We start from the raw sequence: 26,935 nt of genomic DNA, 5'->3' as shown, positions 1-26,935 counted from the left end.
TCCCGAGCCCTCCCGTCCTGGCTGAGCTGTTTGTCCCCTGGCTTTGGTGGGATTGGGCTGGAAGATTGCATATCGAATATTTTTAAATCCCACCCATGACTGATATGGTGACCTGGTACAGACACACACGCCCAGAGACAACCAGGACACCGGTTTCACACCACGGCTCCACACCAGACTCATGAAACTCCTTTTCAAAGAATGCTAGTGAGGTCCAGGCACAGTGGCACACTCCTGTCATCCCAGTGGCTCGGGAGGCTGAGGCAGGAGGATGGAAAGTTGGAGGCCAGCCTCAGCAACTCAGCGATGCCCTAAGTAACTCAGTGAGACCCTGTCTCTAAATAAAATATAAAAAGGGCTGGGGATGTGGCTCAGCGATTAAGCGCCCCTGGGTTCAATTCCCAGTAACAACAACAACAACAACAACAAAAAAAGACAGAGAAAAAATGCTAGTGAGACTTTCTAGAATGATCCCAAGCCTGAGGGCTGCAGTTTGATGGGTGTTGGACCAGTTCTCGTCCCCAAGAGGTTCTGAGATCCCACACTCCCACTCTCCCCACCCATCATCAACTTCTTCCAAAAAGCCACTGGCTCAGCCACAGAGCCCGGAGGTCCCAACTCCCCAGAAGCTACTGACTGGTCTCCAGAGATAAAAAGCAGAGTGCTGACAGCCCTGGACAGGAATGGTCAAGGCCACAGTCAGCCTTGGGAATGAGCAATGCAGAGGGAGAGGAGGAAGGACAGATGCTGTCCAGAAGTCTGGTCTCCCTAGAATGGTCCAGAAGGTTCTCCTCATGGTGATGACTTGGGGAAGTGTACAAGCCAGCTATGAAATATTAGAGGGCAGTGTGGGCCAAGGAGACAGGGCAGCTTGTGCAAAGGCCCTGTGGCAGGCTGTGCCTGGAGGTAGCTGCGGAGGCCTGAAGTGTGGAAGGAGGGTTGGCAGGCCCAGTGGTACAGGGGGTGGGCCGGACTGTCCTGGAAGCCCAGGGAGTCGGGGACTGGCCACTTCCCAGTGCAGCAGGGGAAGGGCCCATGCCGGGCTCTCCCATCACGCACCCCCGCTTCTCCAGACATCAACGAGTGCACGTCCCTGGCGGAGCCGTGCCGCACGGGCTTCAGCTGCGTCAACACCGTGGGCTCCTACACGTGCCAGAGGAACCCGCTCGTCTGCCGCCGCGGCTACCACGCCAACGAGGACGGCTCCGCGTGCGTGGGTAAGGCCGCCGGCCTCCCCGTGGCCTCCCAGCCTCCGCCTGCCCAGGGTTGCCCACCTGCAAGAGGCCACCCAGAGGGCGCACCCAGGACAAAGGCCGCTCCGCTTGCTCCTCCCCCAGACGTGAACGAGTGTGAGACAGGCGTGCACCGCTGTGGCGACGGACAGGTGTGCCACAACCTCCCGGGGTCCTACCCGCTGCGACTGCAAGCCCGGCTTCCAGAGGGACGCCTTCGGCCGGACCTGCGTCGGTAGTGGGGCGGGCTCGCGGGTCCGCCCTGGGCGGGACCCTGGTGGACACGGTGGCCTGGCCATGCCGCGCCCCTATCGCCCCTGCAGACGTGAACGAGTGCTGGGCGTCGCCCGGCCGCCTCTGCCAGCACACGTGCGAGAACACGCCCGGCTCCTACCGCTGCGCCTGCGCCTTGGGCTTCCGACTGGCCGCGGACGGCAAGCACTGCGAAGGTACTGCGCCCGCCCGGGCCCGGGCTGCAGGCGGGGTGGGCACGTGCCGGTCAGAGCGGCCACGCAGCACCCACTGGGCGGCGCCGCCAGCCTCTGAGTCCCTGGTGGCCCAATCTCCCTGGCTTCCCAAAAACCCAGAAACGTCCACGTTAATGGAACGCACCGGTTTGTATGGCGGTGGGTGGATTGAAACTTCTGGGTTTGGTTTTTCTGGTCCCAAGATTGAACCCAGGGGCGCTTAACCACTGAGCCACACCCCAGCCCTTTTTAGATTTTGTATAGAGACGGGTTCTTGCTCAGGTGCTGAGGCTGGCCTCCAGTTTGCGAGCCTCCTGCCTCAGCCTCCCGAGCTGCTGGGAGGACAGGCGTGAGCCACGGCCTCCGGCTGGGTTTAAACTCTTCCAGAACACACCGTGCGTTCAACCAGGCACAGGCAGGGCCCGGCCCAGGGTCTGGCTTCTGAGATCGGCGCCCATGCCGGTGGGGGCACACCCAGGGCTAACGGAGAAGCTAAGTTCTCTCCTCGGTTGGGCCGGGCCTGGTGGGGACTGGCGTGGACGGAGGCCGCTGAGGGCCTGAGCCCAGCGGAGGGCGCTCCCTGGCTCCGCTCGCCTGGCACTGTCTTTCCAGGGTGCGGGAATCTGCCGCTCCCTGCAGAGGCCGCCTCCCCCCAGCCTCCTGGTCAGGAGGAAGAGCTGCCCTCCATGGCCAAGGCCAGCGCAGGGGTGGGGGCGTTGAGTGGCCTGGCCGTCGCAGAGACGGTGGCGTTCCCTTGAACAAACCTGGCGCCCTCACCGCTTCCCGCGTTTGCTGGTGCGGACGGCGTGGCGCGCCTCTCACGCAGGCTGCTTGTGGGCCCTGCGGGGTGGGCGGGCCCTGCCTGCCTCACCCCCATTCTTAGGCCTCACGCCGCTGGATGCTCCGGCCTCCAAGAGGCCCGGTGGGGCTCTGGCCGCCCGGAAGCTCAGAGCTCAGTGCGGTGACATGCCGTCTCCTGAGCACCCACGCAGTGAGGTCCTGAGGATTCCACGGCAGCCTCGAGGCCCCTGCCTGCTCTGCGTGGGCCCCTCCGGACCTCCCATGTTGGCCTCCTTACTCTCCCTTAAGAGCCCCGGGCACGCTTCTACCCCCGGGACTCGGCACCTGCCACGCCTTCCATCTGGAGGGCCCCTCCCCCAGGCGCTCCCGCCCCCTCGGGTTTCCTCCCTGATCACTAAGTGAAGCCGCAGGCCAGCGTCACCCAAGCACAGCCCGGTCCCTGTCCCTTCTCTTTTCTCCACAGTACTTGCTACTTTTTTTTTTTTTACTAGGAATTGAACCCCGGGGTGCTAACCCACTGAGCCACACCCCCAGCCCTTTTTGGATTTTATTTACAGACAGGGTCTCGCTGAGTTGCTCAGGGCCTGGCTAAGTTGCTGAGGCTGGCCTCCACCTTGCCATCCTCCTGCCTCAGCCTCCCTGGCTGCTGGGATCAGGCGTGCGCCCCCATGCCGTGCTCGCTGGCTACCTTTGGATGTAGTGATGGTGTGACTTGATTATCATCTCACTCCTGTCGAGCCCTGTCTCTCTGCATACGTGTCAGCTCCACCAGGTAGAGACTTGTCCCATCTTGTTTCAGGGCTGGGTCCCCAGGCCCAGCACATAGTAGGGCCTTGGCAGTTCTTAGTTGATAGAGCAGAAGACAAGAGCCCTTCTGCCAGCAGCTTGGCGTCATCTTGGGAGCTGTCCCATTGGCCCTGGTCCTTGGCTCTCCATGGGATTCACTTCTGTGCTCGCTCAGGGGTTGTACATACTAGGCCTTTGTCAGCTCCTAGGTGACAGACGCCACCAGAGCCATCGGTACCAGGTGCTGTGGTGCACCAGTAGGGCAGCACAAGCTCCCCACTGGGGGGGACTCTGGGCTGGCCTCTGCCGCTTGTCCCTGGTTGGCTCCCTGTCCCTTCCTGGGCCTCCGTTCTGCCACTGGCCCAAGATGGCGAGGACTAACAGGTCCTCAAGAGGAGGCTCCAGATGTGCTGGAGGCCCGGCCTCTGCCCTGGTCCAGGAGGACCCCAGCCCTGAGCAGCAGCCCGTCTCTGCAGACGTGAACGATGTGAGGCCCTGCGGTGCAGCCAGGAGTGCGCCAACATCTACGGCTCCTACCAGTGCTACTGCCGCCAGGGCTACCAGCTGGCAGAGGACGGGCACACCTGCACAGGTGGGTCTCTGCTCTGCCTCCGTGCGCCCTTCCCCGGGCTCCAGGCAGGGGATGCTGGGGATGTACCGGGGTTTATGGGTAGAAGTTCAGGTCCCAGCCCTTCAGTCTCCTGGGATGTTCTCTTGGGCACAGGGCCTCTCCACTCTGACCTCGGGCTCCTCCTCTATAAACGGGAGATGTGGTCCTGACCTCAGCGGGATGAAGGGTCAGGTTGATACGGGCTGGGAGCCCGCGCAGGCCCGCGGGGGGGACCCGACGGGTTCGCAGCTGGTAGAAGCGTTTACGCAGTGGCCCGAGGAGCAGCCTTGGGAAATGCTCCTCCACTTCCTCATTGGTAGACTGGGAGCTGTGTCTCCATGGCGGTGACAGGGACAGGCTCTCGGGGGCTGGGATCTGGACGTGCATCGGGGTTCACCACAGGCCAAACCTCTCTCTGACAGACATTGATGAGTGCGCTCAGGCGCGGGCATCCTCTGCACCTTCCGCTGTCTCAACGTGCCTGGGAGCTACCAGTGTGCATGCCCGGAGCAGGGCTACGCCATGACAGCCAATGGGAGGTCCTGCAAGGGTAAGCAAGGGGCCCCTGCCTCCCCGGGCCTCAGCGAGGCTCCAAGCAGGCCGGGAAACCTCCCACGGCTTGCTGTGCACTTGGAGCACTACGCTAAGTACGTAAGCAGAGAATGGCCAGTGCCACCAGTGGTCATATTAATAGAGGTCTATGTCTGGGAGAAGAAAGTAGTCATCTTACTGTACTTGATCCAGTTTAGAATCTTCCAGGCTTGGACTCAGCTCTGGACTCTGCCCTGGAAATGGGACAGGGATTCCATGGGTGATGTATGTATTTTTTTTTTTTTTTTTTTTTGGTACTGGGAATCAAACTCAGGGGCACTCGACCCCTGAGCCACATCCCCAACCCCGTTTTAGATTTTATTAGAGACAGGGTCTCACTGAGTTGCTGAGGCTGGCCTCCAATTCATGATCCTCTAGCCTCAGCCTCCCAAGCCGCTGGGATGACGGTAGCACCCCCACACCCGGCTTTTTGGGGTGGTTCTAAGGAGGCAAGGGAGTGTCCAGAGAGGTCGCGGAAGAAGCGACCTCAAGCTGAGAGGCTGCTGTGGCCTGGCTCAGGGTGTGGCCAGGCTTCTTCCATCCGTCCACCCATCCACCCATCCGTCCACCCATCCACCCATCCACTCATCTACTCATCTATCCATCCATCCATCCACCCATCCACCCATCCATCCACCATCCACCCACCCATCCACCCATCCACCCATTCATCCATCCGTCCACCCATCCACCCATCCACCCACCCATCCACCCATCCACTCATCCATCCATCCATCCATCCACCCATTCATCCATCCGTCCACCCATCCACCCATCCATCCACCCATCCATCCACCCATTCATCCATCCATCCATTTTTCTATCCACCTTGCTACCCACCTACCCACTCACTTTCCATTCATCCACCCATCTTTCTTCCATTTACCCCCCCCACCCACGCACCTGTCCATCCATTCATCACCCACACACCTGTCCACCTGGCCATACACCCATTCCTCCATCCATCCCTGGAACTATCAACCAGACCAGCTGCCTATCCACATGTCCATTCATCTGTCTGTCCATCTATTCCTCTATCCATTCATCCATCCTTTCACTTCTTTTTGGTTTTAGGTACTGGGGATGAACCCAGGCCTTAACCATTGAGCCACATCCCAGCCCTTTTTCTATTTTACTTAGAGACAAGGTCTCTCTGAGTTACTAAGTGCCTTGCTAAATTGCTGAGGCTGGCCTCCACCTTGTTATCCTCCTGCCTCAGCCTCCCGAGCTGCTGGGATGACAGGCGTGTGCCCCCGTGCCCATCTTCCTTCTGTTTCTTTGTTCTCGTCTCCACTCGTCCATGCAGCCCTGCATCCACCAGCCCACTGCCCCACCTCTTGGTCCATCCATCCATCCACCAGCCCGTCCATCTGCCCTTCCTGCACCCTGACCATGTGCTGGACCTGCTCAGGATCCCAGGACCCAGCAGGCTCCGTCCTGAGTGTTGGCCTCCACCCCAGTTTCAGAGGCAGAGGTGGCGAGCAGGGAGGCCCTGTCCCTGGACACGGAGGCGGAGATGGCCAACAGCCTGCCGGGCGACGACCAGGACGAGTGTCTGCTGCTGCCCGGGGAGCTGTGCCAGCACCTGTGCATCAACACCGTGGGCTCCTACCGCTGTGCCTGCTTCCCCGGCTTCGCGCTGCAAGGCGACGGCCGCACCTGTCGCCCAGGTAAGGCTGCGGACAGCGGCGCAGCTGGCCTTCCTGCAGGAGCCTGGGAGCCCAGCCGTCGGGCTGGCGAGGCCAGGCAGGCGCGGCGTCGTCAGCGGGGGTCAGCCGCGGTGCCCACTCTGGACTCGACCCCGGGCGGGCCCGCCCAGAGGCCTCATGGGAACAGCCGTGTGCCACCGCAGGGCCCTGGCGGGGGGCCTCGGTGGCTCTTGAGCGGCGTAGATCGCCTCCCCGTCCTCCCCTGCTGCTGGCCTGCGCCCTCGCCCGGAGCTGGCGTCCTTCCCAGAGCTGCGGCTGCACCTGAGCTCCGCTTCCTTCTCCTGTGGGAGGACGGTGGTCAGCGAGGCCTCCGTCACTGCCCGCGTGCTACCCACTGCGTCGGGCCTGGCTGACGGTGTGTCTGCTCTGCCCTTGACAGACGGAGAACCTGCACAGCGGGGGGCCGCCCGGGAGTCCGAACCCAGGCCGGAGTCGCCCCACGTGCCCCCCAACACCATCCCGCTGCCCCTGCCGCAGCCCAACACCTGCAAAGGTGAGCAGCAGGGCAGGGCCTGTTCCCTGAGTCCTGTGGCCCCTGCCCCAGGGCCTGGCCCTGACCTCTTAGGGGGACTGTGTGAGGGAGACTCGGACCCAGCTCTCGTGAGTTCATTCTTGTGGCCGGGGTCTCTTCGTTCCTTTGCCCGTTTGTATGTCCACCATCCCCCCACCCACCCACCCATCTGTCCACCTGTCTACCCGTCCGTCCTCTGCCTCTCTGGCCTCTGTCTCTGTCCGAGTCACAGAGTAGACCCAGGCCAGCCTGCGGGGCCGGCTGTGGTTGGTGTGCCCTGATTCCCGCGTGGTTCCCTGCAGACAACGGGCCCTGCAGGCAGGTGTGCAGCGTCGTCGGGGGCTCGGCCATGTGCTCCTGCTTCCCCGGCTATGCCATCATGGCGGACGGCGTGTCCTGTGAAGGTGAGTACCTTGGGCTGCCTCCTGTCTCCGAGTACCTGGTTGGCCTGTGGTGGGCTGGCCAGGACCTAAAGCTCGCTGTGTTCATGAGGTTTGGCTGCTGTGACAAAGAGCCCCCAGTGGAGCTGCTGAAGCAGTTCCCTCTGGTGTCACCAAGCAGTGTGTGCCCTCTGGGTGGGCCGTGGTGCTGCTCCACAGGTCCAGGACCACAGCTCCTTCCACCTGTTGTTCTGCCGCTGTTGGAACAGTACTTCTCAAAGCTGAACATGTACCCTGTCACCTGGTAAAAAGAGGCTCCTGAGAATCCCTCGGACTCCCCAGCCGTCCTGACTAGTAGGTCTGTGCTGGGCTGAGAATCTGTTTCTATCTCTTTTTTTTAGTACTGGGACTGAACCCAGGGCCTTAACCACTGAGCCACATCCGCAGCCCTTTTTATATTTTATTTACAGACAGGTTCTCACTGAGTTGCTTAGGGCTTCGCTAAGTTGTTGAGACTGGCCTCCAACTTGCCATCCTCCTGCCTCAGCCTCCAGAGCTGCTGGGATGACAGGCGTGCCCCACTGCACCTGGCTCAGGTCCTCATATTTCTAACAAGGACCCTAGTGATGTGGTGGCTGCTGGCCTGTGGACCACTCTTCAGCTTACCCTGTCCCTCCCTGAAGGTCACCCTTGTGTGTGTGCCTGAAGTTCGTCTGTGACCAGCGTGACCCTCCATGTTCCAGCCCTGGGTAGGGAAGAGGGACAGAGGAAGGCAGTGTGGTATTGGTGTAAGAGTAGCACCCAGAAGCGGCCTCCACCCCTCACCCTTCCCTCCAATAGGAAGCCGCCCTGTGTCCACCTCTTCTGCTGAGATGGGGTCTGATGTGCACCAAAACTATCCTTTGAGCCCAGAGAGGGCAACAGATTTGCCTGAATCACACTGCATGGTGGCAGCATGCAGGACTTTCTCTCCAGTGGTGGGGACAGGTTTCAGGATTGGGTCATGCTTCCTGTCACCTCCCAGGACCCTGAGGACATGAGGAAGGCACTGCTTCTGGGTCAGGACTCTTTTGGGCCTGGCCCCCATGAGCGACCCAGGGCCAAGGGCCTAGCCCAACTGTGCCTCTGGTGGCCATGACGACTGGCCAGTGTCCATATGTCTGCAGGCCTCCCTTGGTCCTCTGGCAGTGAGAGCCGAGTGGTGCTGACCAGAGGGCAGACAGACACCCTGAGGGTACACGCGCTCCGCCCTGGCCTGTTGTGTTTAGGATAATCAAATGAAAGCAGGCTTGGTGGTGGTGCAGGCCCATAATCCCAGCGGGAGGCCGAGGCAGGAGGATCACAAGTTGGAGGCCAGCCTCTGTAACTAACGAGACCCTGAGCAACTCAGCGAGACATTGTCTCTAAATAAAATAGAAAAAGGGCTGGGGATGTGGCTCAGTGGGTAAGCGCCCCTGGATTCAGTCCCTGGTTAAAAAAATAAATAAATAAATAAAAAGAAAAAATCAAATGAAACGCCAACCATGCCAAGCTCAAGAATTTTTAAAACTCTTCCCGATCCTGGGTTCCTCTTGCAGCTTGGTAAAATCTGCCTCCCAAGTGGCCCACACCCCATCCCCCTTTGGACAGACCACAGCCCCACAGTGCCAGCAGAGCTGCCCCTACTCCGGCCCCCTGAGCACGGGGCTCTACAGCCCCTTCTGGTGTGAGGACTTGGGGCAGGTTCAGCGTGCGGGTAGGAGCTAGCATCTGGTCTTGCCCCGCTGTGTGACTCTGGGTGGACTGCCTGCCCTCTCTGAGCCTCCCTTTCGTGCTCCTGTGGCGGTGGGGCCCACAATGATTCCCGGGCTCTGTGAACTCCAACTTGGGTCCAAGACCCCTCTTGGAGCCTCCGTGTCCCACGGATGGACTGGGAGGCCCTGGAGCAGCAGGTCGGTCCCTGCCCCTCCACGGCTCTGTCACCAGCTGCTCGGCCGCAGGCCACGCCCCTCTAACGACCCTCTTTTTCCTCCCGTCGCTGCACTAGACCAAGACGAGTGCCTGCTGGGCACTCACGATTGTAGCCGGCGACAGTTGTGTGTGAACAGCCCGGGATCATTCTCCTGTGTCAATCACACGCTGCTCTGTGCGGAGGGCTTTATCCTCAACGCGCACAGCACGTGCGTGGGTAAGCCAGGCCCCGCCCCCTCGGCTCTGCTCGCCACGCCCGCCCGCGCTGCAGCTGTCACCAGCCGGCACCCTGCGCCCCGTCCCGCTTCTCCTCCGGGAGGTCCCAGAGAGTCAGAAAATGCAGCAGAATGTGCCCCCAGGCGGGGTGGCCTGGGTGCTCTGGCCCCGTGACCTGGCACAGATGACCTGCCTTCTCCCGGCCGCAGTTTCCTCGTCTGTTACGAGGAAGCTGCTCTTGATCTCCTTTGGGGATGACCGGGTGCCCACAGCTCAGGGCCGCCTTAGCCGCCTGCATCCTTGGGAAGCATCTAGAACCTCCTGCAGAGGTGCACGGGCAGAGGCGGGGGACAGCCCACCCGTCGTCTGCCGCTCTCTGCTGGGTGGCCCTAGCAGTTGAGCTGCCCTCTTGTCGCCTCCGTGGTGCTCAGGGGAGGGGGGGCCTGGACCCCGGGCCCGGTCACAGAGGCTGCTGGGTCACGGCTCTTCAGGCCTGCCCCTCTGCACCGGTGTGGCCAGCGTCTACAGCTCCCGGGTGCTCCTGGGTGCTCCCGTCTGGGTCCTTTTCAGAGGAAACCAAAGCCGTTGGTTTTTACAGCTAATGGTCCCTACGCAGACATAGACCCAAAGGAACAGGGGCCGGGGACACAGTGGCTAATGCTGCAGCCCAGACACCGGCAGAGGGGGTGTGCTCACTGGTGGCATCGGGGCGTACTGGGGCACGTGGAATTTGCCCTGATCCCCGTGGAGAGACAGGACTCGGAAACCGGGAAGGGCATGCAGGGTGGAAGGAACAGCCCAGACGGAGGCGCAGAGGCAGGGTCTGCACAGAGCTCGTTCAAGGCACGGGACCGGACCCCCGTATGTCTTCTCTGTGCTTGGAGACCATGTCAGGCCTGGACATGTCTCCGTGGTCACCCTCTGCTGCTGGGCATACAGGCCCGGGTGCCGGCTGAGCGACTGCCACAGACATGTTTGCCCCAGGCCTCTAGCCATGGGCACAACATGTGCCCTCTTGATCCTGCTTGCCAGCGGCTGGCCAGCTCTTCCTGTGCGGGTCGGGGCTGTGTGTGTCTGTCTGGGAAGGCAGATCCCACCTGGGCCTGCGGACACCCCACCAGGACACCCTCTCCTTGCCGCGCCTCAGTGTGCCGGCTCCCAGGTGGCCTGGGAAGACGATCCCGTGTTCAAAGGGGCCCCCGGCAGCTGGGAAATGGGTTCAGGAAATAAAATAGCAACAGCACATTCCATTCAGCAAAATTTATGAGCACACCTTCTCGTTGCCTCTTTCCTTCTTCCTACACCTCACACAGCCTGGGCCTGCATTTCGTTTGTGTGTTCGTCTTATCATGGAGGGCCGCTCACTCTTTCCATTATATGTACATCTACAAGCGTCTCCGCGGGGCTTCTGTGGTTCTTGTTTGTACCGCGTGTGTTTATTAACCCGGGCAGGCCACAGGGGAATGAGATGATAGCCCCCACCTCAGGATTGGGAGTCAGACCAGGCACGGTGGTGCACTCCTGTCATCCCAGCAGCTCGGGAGGCTGAGGCAGGAGGATCGAGAGTTGGAGGCTGACCTCAGCCACTTAGCGAGGCCCTGAGCAACTCAGCGAGACCCTGTCTCTAAATAAAATAGAAAAAGGGCTGGGGAAGTGGCTCGGTGGTGAAGCACCCCTGGGTTCAGTCCCTGGTACAAAACTTAAAAAAAAAAAAAAAAGTGAGTTCATGTAAGAACTGCTAGCGCTTTGGTGTTGTTATAATTTTTCTACAAATATATTACATTGAGGCCACCGGCAGAGGTAGTGAGTGCCCCAGCACTAGAGGTATGCAGCGTGTCTCTTGGTGCTCTGGGGAGGGTGCTCCAGGCGGCCTGGGCTGCAGGAAGATGGCAGGGGAAGGGTGCACCCTGCTCCCAGGATCGAATAGCCGGGAGACCGCCAGGCCCTCCGGGTTCCGTTCTGCTTGCTGCCAGTGAACCAGTCACAGCTTGGTTCACGTGTGATTTGGGGAGGGTCCCTTCCCCTCTGCCCCCACCCCGCTAGCCACCTGCTCCCCCTCGCCCTCCTTGGAGGTGCAGCTTGAAGGTCCCCACCTGGCTGGCCTTTCAAGATCAGGTAGGCCCCGAAGCCTGGGTGGCTGCTCCCCTCCCCGGCCACCCTATCCCCAGAGTATCCCCAGGGCCACTCCTGGGCTGCGGCTCTGCCTGCCCTTCCCCGAGGCGCCCCTAGCCGTCTGAGCCTCTCCACCTGGCGGCCTTGGTAAGCAGAGACGCGTGTCTCCAGCTCCTTCCTCGGCTCCTACGGCCAAGGGCTCCCAGACTGTCCCCTTGCAGGCCTGCTGCTCCCAGCTGTCCCTCTGCAGACGCGGCCCCGCCATCTCAAGCTGTGGCAGAAGCTTGGTACACCCCTTGGCTCTTTCTGGCCTCATTCATCAGTGAATGTCTTTTTTTCTGCCTCCACAGTGTTTCTAGATTCTGACAGCTTGCCTCTGCCTCCACCTGGTGCTCCCAGACACCTCTGCCTCCTCAGACCATCTTCACCCCCAGTCTGTTCTCCACCTGCAGCCAGGACGCCCTGCCAAACAAGGCAGACCCTCCCTCCTCCGCTGGGAGCCCACTATGGCTCCCATTTTTCCTCCTGGCCTCATCTGCTCAGTCTTCTTTCTGTCCCCTGCAGCCGCACCTGCTGACTGACTGGTCCTTGCCCTCACACAGCTGTCCCCTCTGTCTGGACCATCAGTTTGGCTTCTTTCTGTCACCTCTTCAAAATTCTTGTCCAGATGTCCTCTTCACATCGTGCTGCAGACGGCCCTGCGTCATGTCCTCCTTTTCTCCGTAACACTCGTGACCATCCTCCTCGTGTGCACTGGTGTATCTGAGCGTCTGCTCAGCGCGGGTGGGCATGTCTGTTCGCCCTGGTCACTGACCTGTCCCTCTTGCCAAGAGCGTGCTTGACACACGGCTGGTGCTTAATAAATCTTTGTTGAATGAAGGGAGGCCTGCTAAGGGGACATCCGCCCCGGGCCCCTCCTGGATGGTGAGTACCTCGAAGGACAGGGTCTGGAGCGTCCTGCCTCCTGGTGGCCTGAGATCCCCTGGTGGTATTCGGCCTCTGGACACGGAGCACCCTGCAGGCCGTGACAGCCAGCCTCGCTCGCTCTCCCTGCAGACATCAACGAGTGTGTGACGGATCTTCACACGTGCAGCCGGGGCGAGCACTGCGTGAACACCGTGGGCTCCTTCCGCTGCTACAAGGCACTCACCTGCGAGCCCGGCTACGCCCTCAAGGATGGCGAGTGCACAGGTGAGGGACTGGGCCTGGCCTACCTGGGGTAAGCCCTGCCCCGTCGCGCCCACCTCTGACCACGCCCTAATTCTGGCTCCGCCCCACCCCTGGCCACGCCTCTCCTAGCATGGCTCTGCTCCTCCCCTGGCCACGTCCCTGATTGGCTCCTCCCGCTCCAGCCACGCCCCTGGCCAGCCCCAGCCACGCCCCTGGCCAGCCCCACCCGCAGCCCCAGCCTCGGAGGAGGAGGGGAGAGAGTTTTCTTGCGAGGTTTCCTGCCCAGGAAGGATCCCACAGATGGTGTTTGGGGCAGAAGCACGGCGTAGTCAGGATGGATGCGGGGAGGCCACCTCCTGCTGGCAGTGCCAATCGTTTCCCTCACCACATTTTGGTTCCCTTCGGCATTTTGGGATAGAGCCCCCCCCCCAGGATCACTTCTGTCCCTTTTACCGGAAACACTGTAGCCTTCTAAGGAGAGGGGGGTCTTCCAGCTGTGTGAGCAGACACTTCCCAAGCTGCTTCTCTGGGCCTGGCAGGTTTCTGGGTGCCAGGGGCGGGTCCGAGGAGGCCCCCAGTGGAGGTGACGTCATCCTGGAGTCCTGAATAATGGGAAGCTACTAGAAAGGGTATTCCAGGCAGAGGGAGCGGAGGGCCTGGAGGACCGTGGAGCGAGGGAGGATGGGCTCGGGGTGTGCTCAAGAGCAGTGGCAGTCGCAGGGTGGGGCTGCCGTATTGCCACGCGGTGTTAACGCGCCAGGCGTGGTGGTGCGCGCCTGTCCCAAAGGCTCGGAGGCTGAGGCAGGAGGATCTGCAGACCTTTGAGATGCTCCCAGCGTCCTGAGGGCGCGCATGGGTGGGCAGGACTGCTGGCCTGAGGCGCAGGGGCTGCCCTGACACCGGGCCTCTGTGTGCCAGATGTGGACGAGTGTGCCATGGGTACACACAACTGCCAGGCGGGCTTCACGTGCCAGAACACCAAGGGCTCCTTCTACTGCCAGGCGCGCCAGCGCTGCATGGAGGGCTTCCTGCTCGACCCCGAGGGCAACTGCGTGGGTGAGTGGGGCAGCGTCTGCAGCTGCCCAGACCGCGGGCTCTCGGGGAGGCGTCAGGGGCTCCACGTGCTTTTGAGGCCGGGTGGACCTGGCTCGCCCTCTTGTTCTCCCGGCCTCTGTCTCCACCTGTGAATGGGCATGTCCAGTGGCCAGCCCCAGGAGACGCTTGTGGAATGCTAGCTGCTCTTCCCGAGCCCTCCCGTCCTGGCTGAGCTGTTTGTCCCCTGGCTTTGGTGGGATTGGGCTGGAAGATTGCATATCGAATATTTTTAAATCCCACCCATGACTGATATGGTGACCTGGTACAGACACACACGCCCAGAGACAACCAGGACACCGGTTTCACACCACGGCTCCACACCAGACTCATGAAACTCCTTTTCAAAGAATGCTAGTGAGGTCCAGGCACAGTGGCACACTCCTGTCATCCCAGTGGCTCGGGAGGCTGAGGCAGGAGGATGGAAAGTTGGAGGCCAGCCTCAGCAACTCAGCGATGCCCTAAGTAACTCAGTGAGACCCTGTCTCTAAATAAATATAAAAAGGGCTGGGGATGTGGCTCAGCGATTAAGCGCCCCTGGGTTCAATTCCCAGTAACAACAACAACAACAACAACAAAAAAAGACAGAGAAAAAATGCTAGTGAGACTTTCTAGAATGATCCCAAGCCTGAGGGCTGCAGTTTGATGGGTGTTGGACCAGTTCTCGTCCCCAAGAGGTTCTGAGATCCCACACTCCCACTCTCCCCACCCATCATCAACTTCTTCCAAAAAGCCACTGGCTCAGCCACAGAGCCCGGAGGTCCCAACTCCCCAGAAGCTACTGACTGGTCTCCAGAGATAAAAAGCAGAGTGCTGACAGCCCTGGACAGGAATGGTCAAGGCCACAGTCAGCCTTGGGAATGAGCAATGCAGAGGGAGAGGAGGAAGGACAGATGCTGTCCAGAAGTCTGGTCTCCCTAGAATGGTCCAGAAGGTTCTCCTCATGGTGATGACTTGGGGAAGTGTACAAGCCAGCTATGAAAATATTAGAGGGCAGTGTGGGCCAAGGAGACAGGGCAGCTTGTGCAAAGGCCCTGTGGCAGGCTGTGCCTGGAGGTAGCTGCGGAGGCCTGAAGTGTGGAAGGAGGGTTGGCAGGCCCAGTGGTACAGGGGTGGGCCGGACTGTCCTGGAAGCCCAGGGAGTCGGGGACTGGCCACTTCCCAGTGCAGCAGGGGAAGGGCCCATGCCGGGCTCTCCCATCACGCACCCCCGCTTCTCCAGACATCAACGAGTGCACGTCCCTGGCGGAGCCGTGCCGCACGGGCTTCAGCTGCGTCAACACCGTGGGCTCCTACACGTGCCAGAGGAACCCGCTCGTCTGCCGCCGCGGCTACCACGCCAACGAGGACGGCTCCGCGTGCGTGGGTAAGGCCGCCGGCCTCCCGGGCCTCCCAGCCTCCGCCTGCCCAGGGTTGCCCACCTGCAAGAGGCCACCCAGAGGGCGCACCCAGGACAAAGGCCGCTCCGCTTGCTCCTCCCCCAGACGTGAACGAGTGTGAGACAGGCGTGCACCGCTGTGGCGACGGACAGGTGTGCCACAACCTCCCGGGGTCCTACCGCTGCGACTGCAAGCCCGGCTTCCAGAGGGACGCCTTCGGCCGGACCTGCGTCGGTAGGTGGGGCGGGCTCGCGGGTCGCCCTGGGCGGGACCCTGGTGGACACGGTGGCCTGGCCATGCCGCGCCCCTATCGCCCCTGCAGACGTGAACGAGTGCTGGGCGTCGCCCGGCCGCCTCTGCCAGCACACGTGCGAGAACACGCCCGGCTCCTACCGCTGCGCCTGCGCCTTGGGCTTCCGACTGGCCGCGGACGGCAAGCACTGCGAAGGTACTGCGCCCGCCCGGGCCCGGGCTGCAGGCGGGGTGGGCACGTGCCGGTCAGAGCGGCCACGCAGCACCCACTGGGCGGCGCCGCCAGCCTCTGAGTCCCTGGTGGCCCAATCTCCCTGGCTTCCCAAAACCCAGAAACGTCCACGTTAATGGAACGCACCGGTTTGTATGGCGGTGGGTGGATTGAAACTTCTGGGTTTGGTTTTTCTGGTCCCAAGATTGAACCCAGGGGCGCTTAACCACTGAGCCACACCCCAGCCCTTTTTAGATTTTGTATAGAGACGGGTTCTTGCTCAGGTGCTGAGGCTGGCCTCCAGTTTGCGAGCCTCCTGCCTCAGCCTCCCGAGCTGCTGGGAGGACAGGCGTGAGCCACGGCCTCCGGCTGGGTTTAAACTCTTCCAGAACACACCGTGCGTTCAACCAGGCACAGGCAGGGCCCGGCCCAGGGTCTGGCTTCTGAGATCGGCGCCCATGCCGGTGGGGCACACCCAGGGCTAACGGAGAAGCTAAGTTCTCTCCTCGGTTGGGCCGGGCCTGGTGGGGACTGGCGTGGACGGAGGCCGCTGAGGGCCTGAGCCCAGCGGAGGGCGCTCCCTGGCTCCGCTCGCCTGGCACTGTCTTTCCAGGGTGCGGGGAATCTGCCGCTCCCTGCAGAGGCCGCCTCCCCCCAGCCTCCTGGTCAGGAGGAAGAGCTGCCCTCCATGGCCAAGGCCAGCGCAGGGGTGGGGGCGTTGAGTGGCCTGGCCGTCGCAGAGACGGTGGCGTTCCCTTGAACAAACCTGGCGCCCTCACCGCTTCCCGCGTTTGCTGGTGCGGACGGCGTGCGCGCCTCTCACGCAGGCTGCTGTGGGCCCTGCGGGGTGGGCGGCCCTGCCTGCTCACCCCCTTCTTAGGCCTCACGCCGCTGGATGCTCCGGCCTCCAAGAGGCCCGGTGGGCTCTGGCCGCCCGGAAGCTCAGAGCTCAGTGCGGTGACATGCCGTCTCCTGAGCACCCACGCAGTGAGGTCCTGAGGATTCCACGGCAGCCTCGAGGCCCTGCCTGCTCTGCGTGGGCCCCTCCGGACCTCCCATGTTGGCCTCCTTACTCTCCCTTAAGAGCCCCGGGCACGCTTCTACCCCCGGGACTCGGCACCTGCCACGCCTTCCATCTGGAGGGCCCCTCCCCCAGGCGCTCCCGCCCCCTCGGGTTTCCTCCCTGATCACTAAGTGAAGCCGCAGGCCAGCGTCACCCAAGCACAGCCCGGTCCCTGTCCCTTCTCTTTTCTCCACAGTACTTGCTACTTTTTTTTTTTTTGTACTAGGAATTGAACCCCGGGGTGCTAACCCACTGAGCCACACCCCCAGCCCTTTTTGGATTTTATTTACAGACAGGGTCTCGCTGAGTTGCTCAGGGCCTGGCTAAGTTGCTGAGGCTGGCCTCCACCTTGCCATCCTCCTGCCTCAGCCTCCCTGGCTGCTGGGATCAGGCGTGCGCCCCCATGCCGGGCTCGCTGGCTACCTTTGGATGTAGTGATGGTGTGACTTGATTATCATCTCACTCCTGTCGAGCCCTGTCTCTCTGCATACGTGTCAGCTCCACCAGGTAGAGACTTGTCCCATCTTGTTCAGGGCTGGGTCCCCAGGCCCAGCACATAGTAGGGCCTTGGCAGTTCTTAGTTGAATGAGCAGAAGACAAGAGCCCTTCTGCCAGCAGCTTGGCGTCAGCTGGGGAGCTGTCCCATTGGCCCTGGTCCTTGGCTCTCCATGGATTCACTTCTGTGCTCGCTCAGGGGTGTACATACTAGGCCTTTGTCAGCTCCTAGGTGACCAGACGCCACCAGAGCCATCGGTACCAGGTGCTGTGTGCACCCAGTAGGGCAGCACCAAGCTCCCCACTGGGGGACTCTGGGCTGGCCTCTGCCGCTTGTCCCTGGTTGGCTCCCTGTCCCTTCCTGGGCCTCCGGTTCTCCACTGGCCCAAAGATGGCGAGGACTAACAGGTCCTCAAGAGGAGGCTCCAGATGTGCTGGAGGCCCGGCCTCTGCCCTGGTCCAGGAGGACCCCAGCCCTGAGCAGCAGCCCGTGTCTCTGCAGACGTGAACGAGTGTGAGGCCCTGCGGTGCAGCCAGGAGTGCGCCAACATCTACGGCTCCTACCAGTGCTACTGCCGCCAGGGCTACCAGCTGGCAGAGGACGGGCACACCTGCACAGGTGGGTCTCTGCTCTGCCTCCGTGCGCCCTTCCCCGGGCTCCAGGGCAGGGGATGCTGGGGATGTACCGGGGTTTATGGGTAGAAGTTCAGGTCCCAGCCCTTCAGTCTCCTGGGATGTTCTCTTGGGCACAGGGCCTCTCCACTCTGACCTCGGGCTCCTCCTCTATAAACGGGAGATGTGGTCCTGACCTCAGCGGGATGAAGGGTCAGGTTAGATACGGGCTGGGAGCCCGCGCAGGCCCGCGGGGGGGACCCGACGGGTTCGCAGCTGGTAGAAGCGTTTACGCAGTGGCCCGAGGAGCAGCCTTGGGAAATGCTCCTCCACTTCCTCATTGGTAGACTGGGAGCTGTGTCTCCATGGCGGTGACAGGGACAGGCTCTCGGGGGCTGGGATCTGGACGTGCATCGGGGTTCACCACAGGCCAAACCTCTCTCTGACAGACATTGATGAGTGCGCTCAGGGCGCGGGCATCCTCTGCACCTTCCGCTGTCTCAACGTGCCTGGGAGCTACCAGTGTGCATGCCCGGAGCAGGGCTACGCCATGACAGCCAATGGGAGGTCCTGCAAGGGTAAGCAAGGGGCCCCTGCCTCCCCGGGCCTCAGCGAGGCTCCAAGCAGGCCGGGAAACCTCCCACGGCTTGCTGTGCACTTGGAGCACTACGCTAAGTACGTAAGCAGAGAATGGCCAGTGCCACCAGTGGTCATATTAATAGAGGTCTATGTCTGGGAGGAAGAAAGTAGTCATCTTACTGTACTTGATCCAGTTTAGAATCTTCCAGGCTTGGACTCAGCTCTGGACTCTGCCCTGGAAATGGGACAGGGATTCCATGGGTGATGTATGTATTTTTTTTTTTTTTTTTTTTTTTTGGTACTGGGAATCAAACTCAGGGGCACTCGACCCCTGAGCCACATCCCCAACCCCGTTTTAGATTTTATTTAGAGACAGGGTCTCACTGAGTTGCTGAGGCTGGCCTCCAATTCATGATCCTCTAGCCTCAGCCTCCCAAGCCGCTGGGATGACAGGTATGCACCACCACACCCGGCTTTTTGGGGTGGTTCTAAGGAGGCAAGGGAGTGTCCAGAGAGGTCGCGGAAGAAGAGCGACCTCAAGCTGAGAGGCTGCTGTGGCCTGGCTCAGGGTGTGGCCAGGGCTCTGGCTCAGACCGTCCTCTTGGTCCAGGAAAGCAGGTCCTAAGCGACCAGGTCTCTGAGTTCGCCCAGGGCGCGGCAGGCAGGCGGCTGCGACCGGTAAGCGGAGCCTGAGATCAAAGGTGTCGGCCAGCGAGGGACAGAACACAGGGCGGGGCCCCAGCACGGGGCGCGACAGACGCCACCAGAGCCACCAGGGTCTCTGGTTTCCGGCCGTCATGCAAAGGGATCCGTTACTGCAGGTCGATGTTTAAACCAAACCAAACCAAACAAAAAGGGGGACAAAAGGAAGAGTAAGCCAGAGCCCCCGCGGGAGACCCGGGTGGCCAGCTCGAGGCCCGCTGGGTTCAGGTCACCCGAGCCCTGGCCGCGGACGAAGCCTTAGGCGCCTTGATTTGTGAACTTGGGACGCGGCAGCTCCGTGAGCGCAGCTGGGAGAACGTCGGTTTCATGTTCTGAATCACGGTTGCCAAGTGTCCCAGCCCAGGCGGGGCCCCTGCTGGGGACGCTCCCTCAGGCGCCGTGGAGACCTGTGCTCTTAGAAGCGCCGCAGGCCAGCAGGCCGGACACCTGCCCGGATCCAGGGCGACTCTCCCTGGTCCCTCCCCTCCCAGCCCCCACCAGGGGACACACTGATGTCCACCTGGACCTGGGGTGGCAGCCAGAGGCGTCTCCTGGGTGCTGGGCACGTGCCCGCTCAGGGCTGCTTTTGGGTGCCCCTGACCCCATCTGTATCCACAGATTCAACCACATGTGGGTTAGACATATTTTAAAAAATAAAAATTGCCAGGCGCAGTGGCGCACACCTATTATCCCAGCTGCTCGGGAGGCTGAGGCAGGAGAACCGCAAGTTGGAGGCCAGCCTCAGCCACTTAGCGAGGCTGGAAGCAATTCAGTGAGACCCTGCCTCTAAATAAAATATAAATAAGGGCTGGGATGTGGTTCTGTGGTTAGGCAACCCTGGGTTCAATCCCCAATATAAGAAATAGAGACAAATACAGCTGGGCACATGCCTCATCCCAGTGACTCAGGAGGCTGAGGCAGGAGGATCTCAAGTTGGAGGCCAGTCTCGCCACTTAGTGAGGCCCTGTCTCTAAATAAAATATAAAAAGCACTGGGGACGTGGCTCACTGGTTGAGTGTCCTTGATTCAGTCCCTGGTACCAAAAAAAAAAAAAAAAAAAGGAAGTCAGAGCTTCCTGTGAGCCTGGTGAGGCCAGGCACAGCCACTGGCCGCTGGGACCCTCCCCCGCCTCTGGTCATGTTCATCCGCTCTGGCCCAGGGCAGAAGCAAAGCGGCTCCGCCCATTCCTGCCCTGCCCAGTCCAGGCCCCTGGGTCCCAGTGTGGGCAGCCCAGGGCGCAGGCTGAGGAGCTGGAAGCAGCTCTGCCTTCAGCGGATTGGTCAGCGGCCAGCCCAGCCAATCGCTGCCTCCCGGGGCTGCCGTGAGTGCAGAAGGCCTTGAGCACAGGAACGTCAGGGGTAGACTCTGCAGGAAGGTTGGTTGTCGTTGTTATTGCTACTGCGACTACGTGGTGGTTTTTATTGTCAGGAATCATCCTGGCGTCTGAGTGGATCCTAGATTTTTTTTTGTACTGGGCATTGAACCCAGGGGTGCTTAACCCCTGAGCCCCATTTCCAGCCCTTTTTCTATTTATTTAGAGACAGGGCTCGCTGAGTTGCTCAGGGTCTGGCTAAGTGGCTGAGGCTGACCTCCACCTTGCCATCCTCCTGCCCCAGCCTCCCAAGCTGCAGGGATGATAGGCGTGCATCACTGTGCCTGGTGGATCCTAGATTTTGACGTCCAAGTAGACCAGCCCGGCTGCCCCCACGACTGCTGTGTGACTGTGAAGACTCTAACCCTCTCTGAATCTTAGTTTCCCTGGGGTTTCAGGAAACCAGGTCTCCCAGCACAGGGTTAGGGTCAGCATGGAGGCAGGAGAAATTTGGGCAAAGTATTACTGTGGGGGACTGGGAAACAAAACTGCAGCCCTTGAAAGATCACTTGGGGACAGCCCCTGGGGCGTCCCGAGGCTGTCCTTTCTGAACTGAGCAGTGGATCCTGCAAAAGCCAGGCATCTGATCTTTCTGCAGGTCGCCTATGGATCTCTGTCTGTCTGCCTCTCTCCCACACACACACTTCTCTGAGCTTCTGGATTGACTTGTCCCTGGGTCTGTCTGATCCTAGGGTGCACGTGTCCCGAGCGGGCCCCCTCTGTGGCTCTGTGCACCTGTCTGCGGGCGCTCGCGTCCCTGCGTGCGTTGGCCTGTGCACCCGATGGGCTTTGCAAATGCGCGCCTCTTGCCTTGTCCGTCAGCGGACTTTGGAGCCGTGCTTCCCGGGGTTTCTATTTACTGGTGGCGGGTCCTACTGTGTGTGTACTGAACCTCTGTTCGTTATTTATTTATTTTAACCTTTTTTAGTTGATGGGCCTTTATTTTATTGATGGATTGATTTCCGTGGGTGCTGAGACTCGAACTCCCGCGCGCTAGGCAAGCACTCTGCCGCTGAGCCCCAACCCCAGCCTGAGCCTCTGTTCTCTGCAGCTCTATGGGTGCCTGGGATGACAGGGACATACAACCCTGTTCTTCCAGAGCCCCTGGCGAGGGGAGAGTGGAAAGAGAACAGCTGTAGGAAATCTGAGACTTGAGACCTGAAAAAGAGCGAGGGCAGCATGGGAAGATGCGGGGAAAGCGTCCCAACAGCTGCACGCCATGTGCAAAGGCCCTGGGGTGGGCTTAGGGTTAGGTTGTTGGGGCCGCTCAGAGCTGTCCCGCAGGAGTGTGGCCCTGTGGAAGGGCCAGAGGGACTGTGTCCTCCAATTCAGGCTGGGGTCTGGGGACCCCTCTCATCGGCCCTCCTCTCTGCCCCCAGACCTGGACGAATGTGCCCTGGGCACCCACAACTGCTCCGAGGCCGAGACCTGCCATAACATCCAGGGCAGCTTCCGCTGCCTGCGCTTTGATTGTCCGCCAAACTACATCCAAGTCTCGGAAACGTGAGCGCCCCTTCAGTTCTGCCCTCCCCAGGGAGCCTGTGCTGATTCTGTGCTGCCCAGGACCAGGGACGGCCTGCCTCCACCACCTCCTGTCCTTCACAGCCCCTGACGGCCGTGTCCGGGTGCACATGGCAGCTTGCAGAGAGGGCAGTGCAGAGGAGGAGAACCCGGGACATCTCATGCCTCTCTCTGCGTCTCTGCATCTCTGTCTCTGTCTCTCTGCGTCTGTCTCTGCATCTCTGTGTCTCTGTCTGCATCTCTGCATCTGTCTGCATCTGTCTCTCTCTGTGTCTCTGTCTCCCTGTCTTTCTGTCTCTGTCTCTGTCTTCATCTCTCTGTCTCTGTGTCTCAGCATCTCTGTGTCTATCTCTGTGCCTCTCTGTGTCTCTCTGTCTGTCTCTGCATGTGTCTCTGTCTCTGCATCTCTCTCTGTGTATCTCTCTGCATCTCTCTGCATGTGTCTCTGTGTTGCTATCTCTGCATCATCTGTCTCTGTGTCTGTCTCTGTCTCTCTGTCTCTGCATCTCTGTCCCTGTCTCTGTCTCTGCATCTCTTTCTCTGTGTCTCTGCATCTCTGTCTCTCTGTGTCTGTCTCTGCATGTCTGTCTCTCTGTGTCTGTCTCTGCATCTGTCTCCCTGTCTCTGCATCTCTGTCTGTGTCTCTGTGTCTCTGTCTCTCTGCATCTGTCTCTGTCTCTCTGTCTGCATCTCTGTCCCTGTCTCTGTCTCTGTCTCTGCATCTCTTTCTCTGTGTCTCTGCATGTCTGTCTCTCTGTGTCTGTCTCTGCATCTCTGTCCCTGTCTCTGCATCTCTGTCTCTGTCTCTGCATCTTTCTCTGTGTCTCTGCATCTCTGTCTCTCTGTGTCTGTCTCTGCATGTCTGTCTCTCTGTGTCTGTCTCTGCATCTCTGTCTCCCTGTCTCTGCATCTCTGTCTCTGTGTCTGTCTCTGTCTCTCTGTCTCTGCATCTCTGTCCCTGTCTCTGCATCTCTGTCTCTGTCTCTGTCTCTGCATCTCTTTCTCTGTGTCTCTGCATCTCTTTCTCTGTGTCTCTGCATCTCTGTCTCTCTGTGTCTGTCTCTGCATCTCTGTCTCTGTCTCTGCATCTCTTTCTCTGTGTCTCTGCATCTCTGTCTCTCTGTGTCTGTCTCTGCATGTCTGTCTCTCTGTGTCTGTCTCTGCATCTCTGTCTCCCTGTCTCTGCATCTCTGTCTCTGTGTCTGTCTCTGTCTCTCTGTCTCTGCATCTCTGTCCCTGTCTCTGCATCTGTCTCTGTCTCTGCATCTCTTTCTCTGTGTCTCTGCATCTCTGTCTCTCTGTGTCTGTCTCTGCATGTCTGTCTCTCTGTGTCTGTCTCTGCATCTCTGTCTCCCTGTCTCTGCATCTCTGTCTCTGTGTCTGTCTCTGTCTCTCTGTCTCTGCATCTCTGTCCCTGTCTCTGCATCTCTGTCTCTGTCTCTGTCTCTGCATCTCTTTCTCTGTGTCTCTGCATCTCTTTCTCTGTGTCTCTGCATCTCTGTCTCTCTGTGTCTGTCTCTGCATCTCTGTCTCCGTGTCTCTGCATCTCTGTCTCTCTGTCCCTGTCTCTGCATCTCTGTCTCTGTCTCTGCATCTCTTTCTCTGTGTCTCTGCATCTCTGTCTCTCTGTGTCTGTCTCTGCATGTCTGTCTCTCTGTGTCTGTCTCTGCATCTCTGTCTCCCTGTCTCTGCATCTCTGTCTCTGTGTCTGTCTCTGTCTCTCTGTCTCTGCATCTCTGTCCCTGTCTCTGCATCTGTCTCTGTCTCTGCATCTCTTTCTCTGTGTCTCTGCATCTCTGTCTCTCTGTGTCTGTCTCTGCATCTCTGTCTCTGTGTCTCTGCATCTCTGTCTCTGTGTCTGTCTCTGTCTCTCTGTCTCTGCATCTCTGTCCCTGTCTCTGCATCTGTCTCTGTCTCTGCATCTCTTTCTCTGTGTCTCTGCATCTCTTTCTCTGTGTCTCTGCATCTCTGTCTCTCTGTGTCTGTCTCTGCATCTCTGTCTCTGTGTCTCTGCATCTCTGTCTCTCTGTGTCTGTCTCTGCATCTGTCTCTGTGTCTCTGTCTATCCCTGTCTCTGTCTCTCTCTGCGTCTCTGCATCTCTCTCTGTCTCTCTCACGCACAGGCACAGTGCCAGCCGCCCGTGCGGCGCTGTCCCCACGCGCCTTCCTGGGACCCGGGTGGCCCTCATCCTGCCCCGGGGGCCGGGCAGCCGCGGGGTGGTGCGGGGCTGGGGTCCGGGCTGCGCGCCGCGGGCGCCTGGTGGGGGGCCGCTCCCTGGGCCCTGGGCACGGGGTGCCTGGGACGCGCGTCCCCGCCGCCCTGGACGGGACGGAACGTGAGTGCCCAGCGCGCCGCGGGCGGCTGACCGGGCGCTGTCCCCGCAGGAAGTGCGAGCGCGCCGCGTGCCTGGACCCCGCGGAGTGCCAGGGCTCCCCGGCGCGCATCACGCACTACCGGCTCAACCTGCAGACCGGCCTGCTGGTGCCGGCGCACGTCTTCCGCATCGGGCCCGCGCCGGCCTTCGCGGGCGACGCCATCTCGCTGAGCATCCCGCGCGGCAACGAGGAGGGCTACTTCGGCACGCGCCGCCTCGGCGCCCACACCGGCGTGGTGTCCCTGCTGCGCGCCGTGCGCGAGCCGCGGGACTTCGCGCTGGACGTGGAGATGAAGCTCTGGCGCCAGGGCTCGGTCACCACCTTCCTGGCCAAGATGCACATCTTCTTCACCGCCTTCGCCCCCTGAGGCGCGGCTGCCCGGCCGGGCTCCGCTGGACCCTCCGGAGGCGCCCGCGTGACTGCGCATTGACTCCGTGTGGCTGGCGGCACTTCCGCGCGCGTCCGGGCCCTCCGCGCCCCCAGGGAGGCCGCTCTCGCCTCTTGGCCGGAGGCCCGGCCAAGTCCAAGGTCAGCCACTGCAAAGGCCCGGATGCTGGACCCGGCCTGACCGCGCAGACCCGAAGGACAGCGACCCCCTGGGGGACTTCTGGACGCAACTGGAGGGCCTGTTCCCAAAGCTGACATTCCATTCCATGTTTCACTGTGATGAGTTCTTTACTCTTATTATTATTTTTTTGTATTTTTAAGTTTGTTGAATTATGAAAGTAGTACAGCTACCTTGTAAAAGAAATCAAATAGCACAAAAGGTTTATAAAGTAAAAAAAGTAAAATGCCTCTTGGTTCCTCTCTTTTCTCCGAATTCGACAGGTCACAGAATTGACCTGAAGGTCACAGAGTTCCCCAGCTTGGCCAGAGTGTCAGTTTATTGATAAAGTTATTTATTTATTCTTTATTTTACCTACTGGGGGTCGACCCCAAGAAGCGCTTCACCACTGAGCCACCTCCCCAGTCCTTTTTATATTTTATTTAGAGACAGGGTCTTGCTGAGTCGCTCAGGGCCTCACTAAGTGGCTGAGGCTGGCCTCCACCTTGTGATCCTCCTGCCTCAGCCTCCAGAGCGGCTGGGATGACAGGCACGCACCACCACGCCCACCTATCCTGTTCATTTTTAACGCACCAGCTGCACCCACCACCTGTAGCTCAAGAGGCCCGGCTGATCAAGTCCTCTCTTGATGTCCTACTCAATTTGCCCTCAAACCAGGAACTTGCCTAGGGAGAAAAAGAATCCAGGTGTCACCTAAGGCTGACTTTGCGATCCTTTCTTCTGTTTTAACCATTCCTGTGGCTTCTCCTCTTCCCCAACTTTGTCCCCTCTTTCAACCTCCTCCTTCCCCAAATGCGGTCCTCAGGTGCTGGTTTGTCACTTTGGATAGTGTCCAGAAATCCAGGACTGGTCTCTGTGGCCGAGCCTGAAGACCAGGTCAGGAGTGGACTTGGGCAGGACGCAGAGGGATACCGGCGTTCAGAGCGGTCGGTGTTGATTTCCGGCTCCTTAAGGCGGGAACACAGCAGGACTAGGAAACCAGGAAACTGAGGCCGAGAGAGGACAGAGGTGCCCAAGATCCAAGGGCAGTGTGAGTGGGCATCCTGGCCCCATCTCAGGACCCCATGTCCACATGTCTGCCACCACCCTCGGCATCCTCTAAGGCGGAGGATTCTTTTCAGCAAGCAGCTGTGACTCAGGGTGTCCTGAGCTACACGTGTGGGCACAGCTGGTGTTAAAAATGAACAGAATAGGTGGGCATGGTGGTGCGTGCCTGTCATCCCAGCCGCTCTGGAGGCCGAGGCAGGAGGATGGCAAGGTGGAGGCCAGCCTCAGCCATTTAGCGACACCCTCAACAACTCAGTGAGACCCGGTCTCTAAATAAGATATAAAAAGGGCTGGGGATGGGGCTTCGTGGTTAAGCACCCCTGGGTTCAATCCCTGTTACAATAAAATAAAATTAAATGAAAAAGCATGAGCTAAGCAAAGCCTGTTACCATAGTCTGGGGACCTTTGTTCTCTCCTCGCTGTTCCTCACTGTCCCCTGTCCCCAAGGCTGTGTGGCAGAAGCCAGGTCTTCCTTGGCACTGGTCCGCCTCTCTCGGTCCGTCTGTTTCTCTGGCGTTCACAGAAGCCGGAGGTGGCGGTGCTGCGTGGTCCTCTCCGGGCCGGTCGGTTTAACGTGATTCGATGTGACTTTGGCTCGACAGGTGTATCGACTCACCTGCTGCCGTGGGCCACCCTCTCTTGCACCTCCAGAGCCCTGGGTTGTTCCTGGAGCTCAGGGCTTCCTCCCTGGGGGACCTGGGGCTGTTGATTTCACCTCCCTGGACACGGTTGGCTTGTCCTTGAATGAGGACATCCGTGACTCCCCCCACTGAGCTGCAGCACGTGCCAATCATCTGTCTTGGCGCCCGGCACCCCTGTGGATGCTCAGAACAGCTTTCCTCCTGAGCTCGGGGCTGCTGAGGTTCCGTGATTCTGGAACGCGGTGGCTTCGAGAAGCTTCTATAAATCCCTGTCGAGAGGGGCCAGTCCCCGTGAGGCCTCCGGCTTCAAATGCCAGACACCCGCTTGGGGATCCCCAGGTTCAGCCTCACCTCCAATCAGCCGGCTATAAATCAGGGGATCCCCTGACCACCCAGAATCCCCCAGATGACCGCAGAGGCTGCTGTGTTAACAATGACGCTTTTAATACAGTGAAAGAATCCAGATTGAAAGGTGTCAAGGACAGCGGGGGGT

The 26,935-nt window shown here is 60.1% G+C and overlaps 1 protein-coding gene across 1 annotated transcript in view; it reads left to right on the top strand.

Moving 5' to 3' along the window:
• FBLN2 (fibulin 2) overlaps window positions 1-24,609 on the top strand; it is an 83,403-nt gene extending 58,794 nt beyond the window's left edge. The window contains exons 6-18 of the mRNA XM_079122241.1: window positions 5,948-6,157; window positions 6,576-6,689; window positions 7,010-7,111; window positions 9,114-9,254; window positions 12,422-12,556; window positions 13,454-13,591; window positions 14,850-14,993; window positions 15,112-15,240; window positions 15,329-15,454; window positions 17,530-17,646; window positions 18,089-18,217; window positions 21,672-21,795; window positions 24,199-24,609. Of these exons, the coding sequence (XP_078978367.1) occupies window positions 5,948-6,157; window positions 6,576-6,689; window positions 7,010-7,111; window positions 9,114-9,254; window positions 12,422-12,556; window positions 13,454-13,591; window positions 14,850-14,993; window positions 15,112-15,240; window positions 15,329-15,454; window positions 17,530-17,646; window positions 18,089-18,217; window positions 21,672-21,795; window positions 24,199-24,556 (1,967 nt within the window). The 3' untranslated portion in view covers window positions 24,557-24,609. The remainder of the gene's footprint in view (window positions 1-5,947; window positions 6,158-6,575; window positions 6,690-7,009; window positions 7,112-9,113; window positions 9,255-12,421; window positions 12,557-13,453; window positions 13,592-14,849; window positions 14,994-15,111; window positions 15,241-15,328; window positions 15,455-17,529; window positions 17,647-18,088; window positions 18,218-21,671; window positions 21,796-24,198) is intronic.
• Window positions 24,610-26,935: the final 2,326 nt, after the last annotated feature.

The sequence above is a fragment of the Sciurus vulgaris genome (assembly GCF_902686455.1).
Source record: "Sciurus vulgaris genome assembly, chromosome: 19".
In the NCBI taxonomy this organism is placed as follows: domain Eukaryota; kingdom Metazoa; phylum Chordata; class Mammalia; order Rodentia; family Sciuridae; genus Sciurus; species Sciurus vulgaris.
Note: the sequence above shows the minus strand (reverse complement) of the source record. Positions and strands in the feature narration are given on the sequence as shown.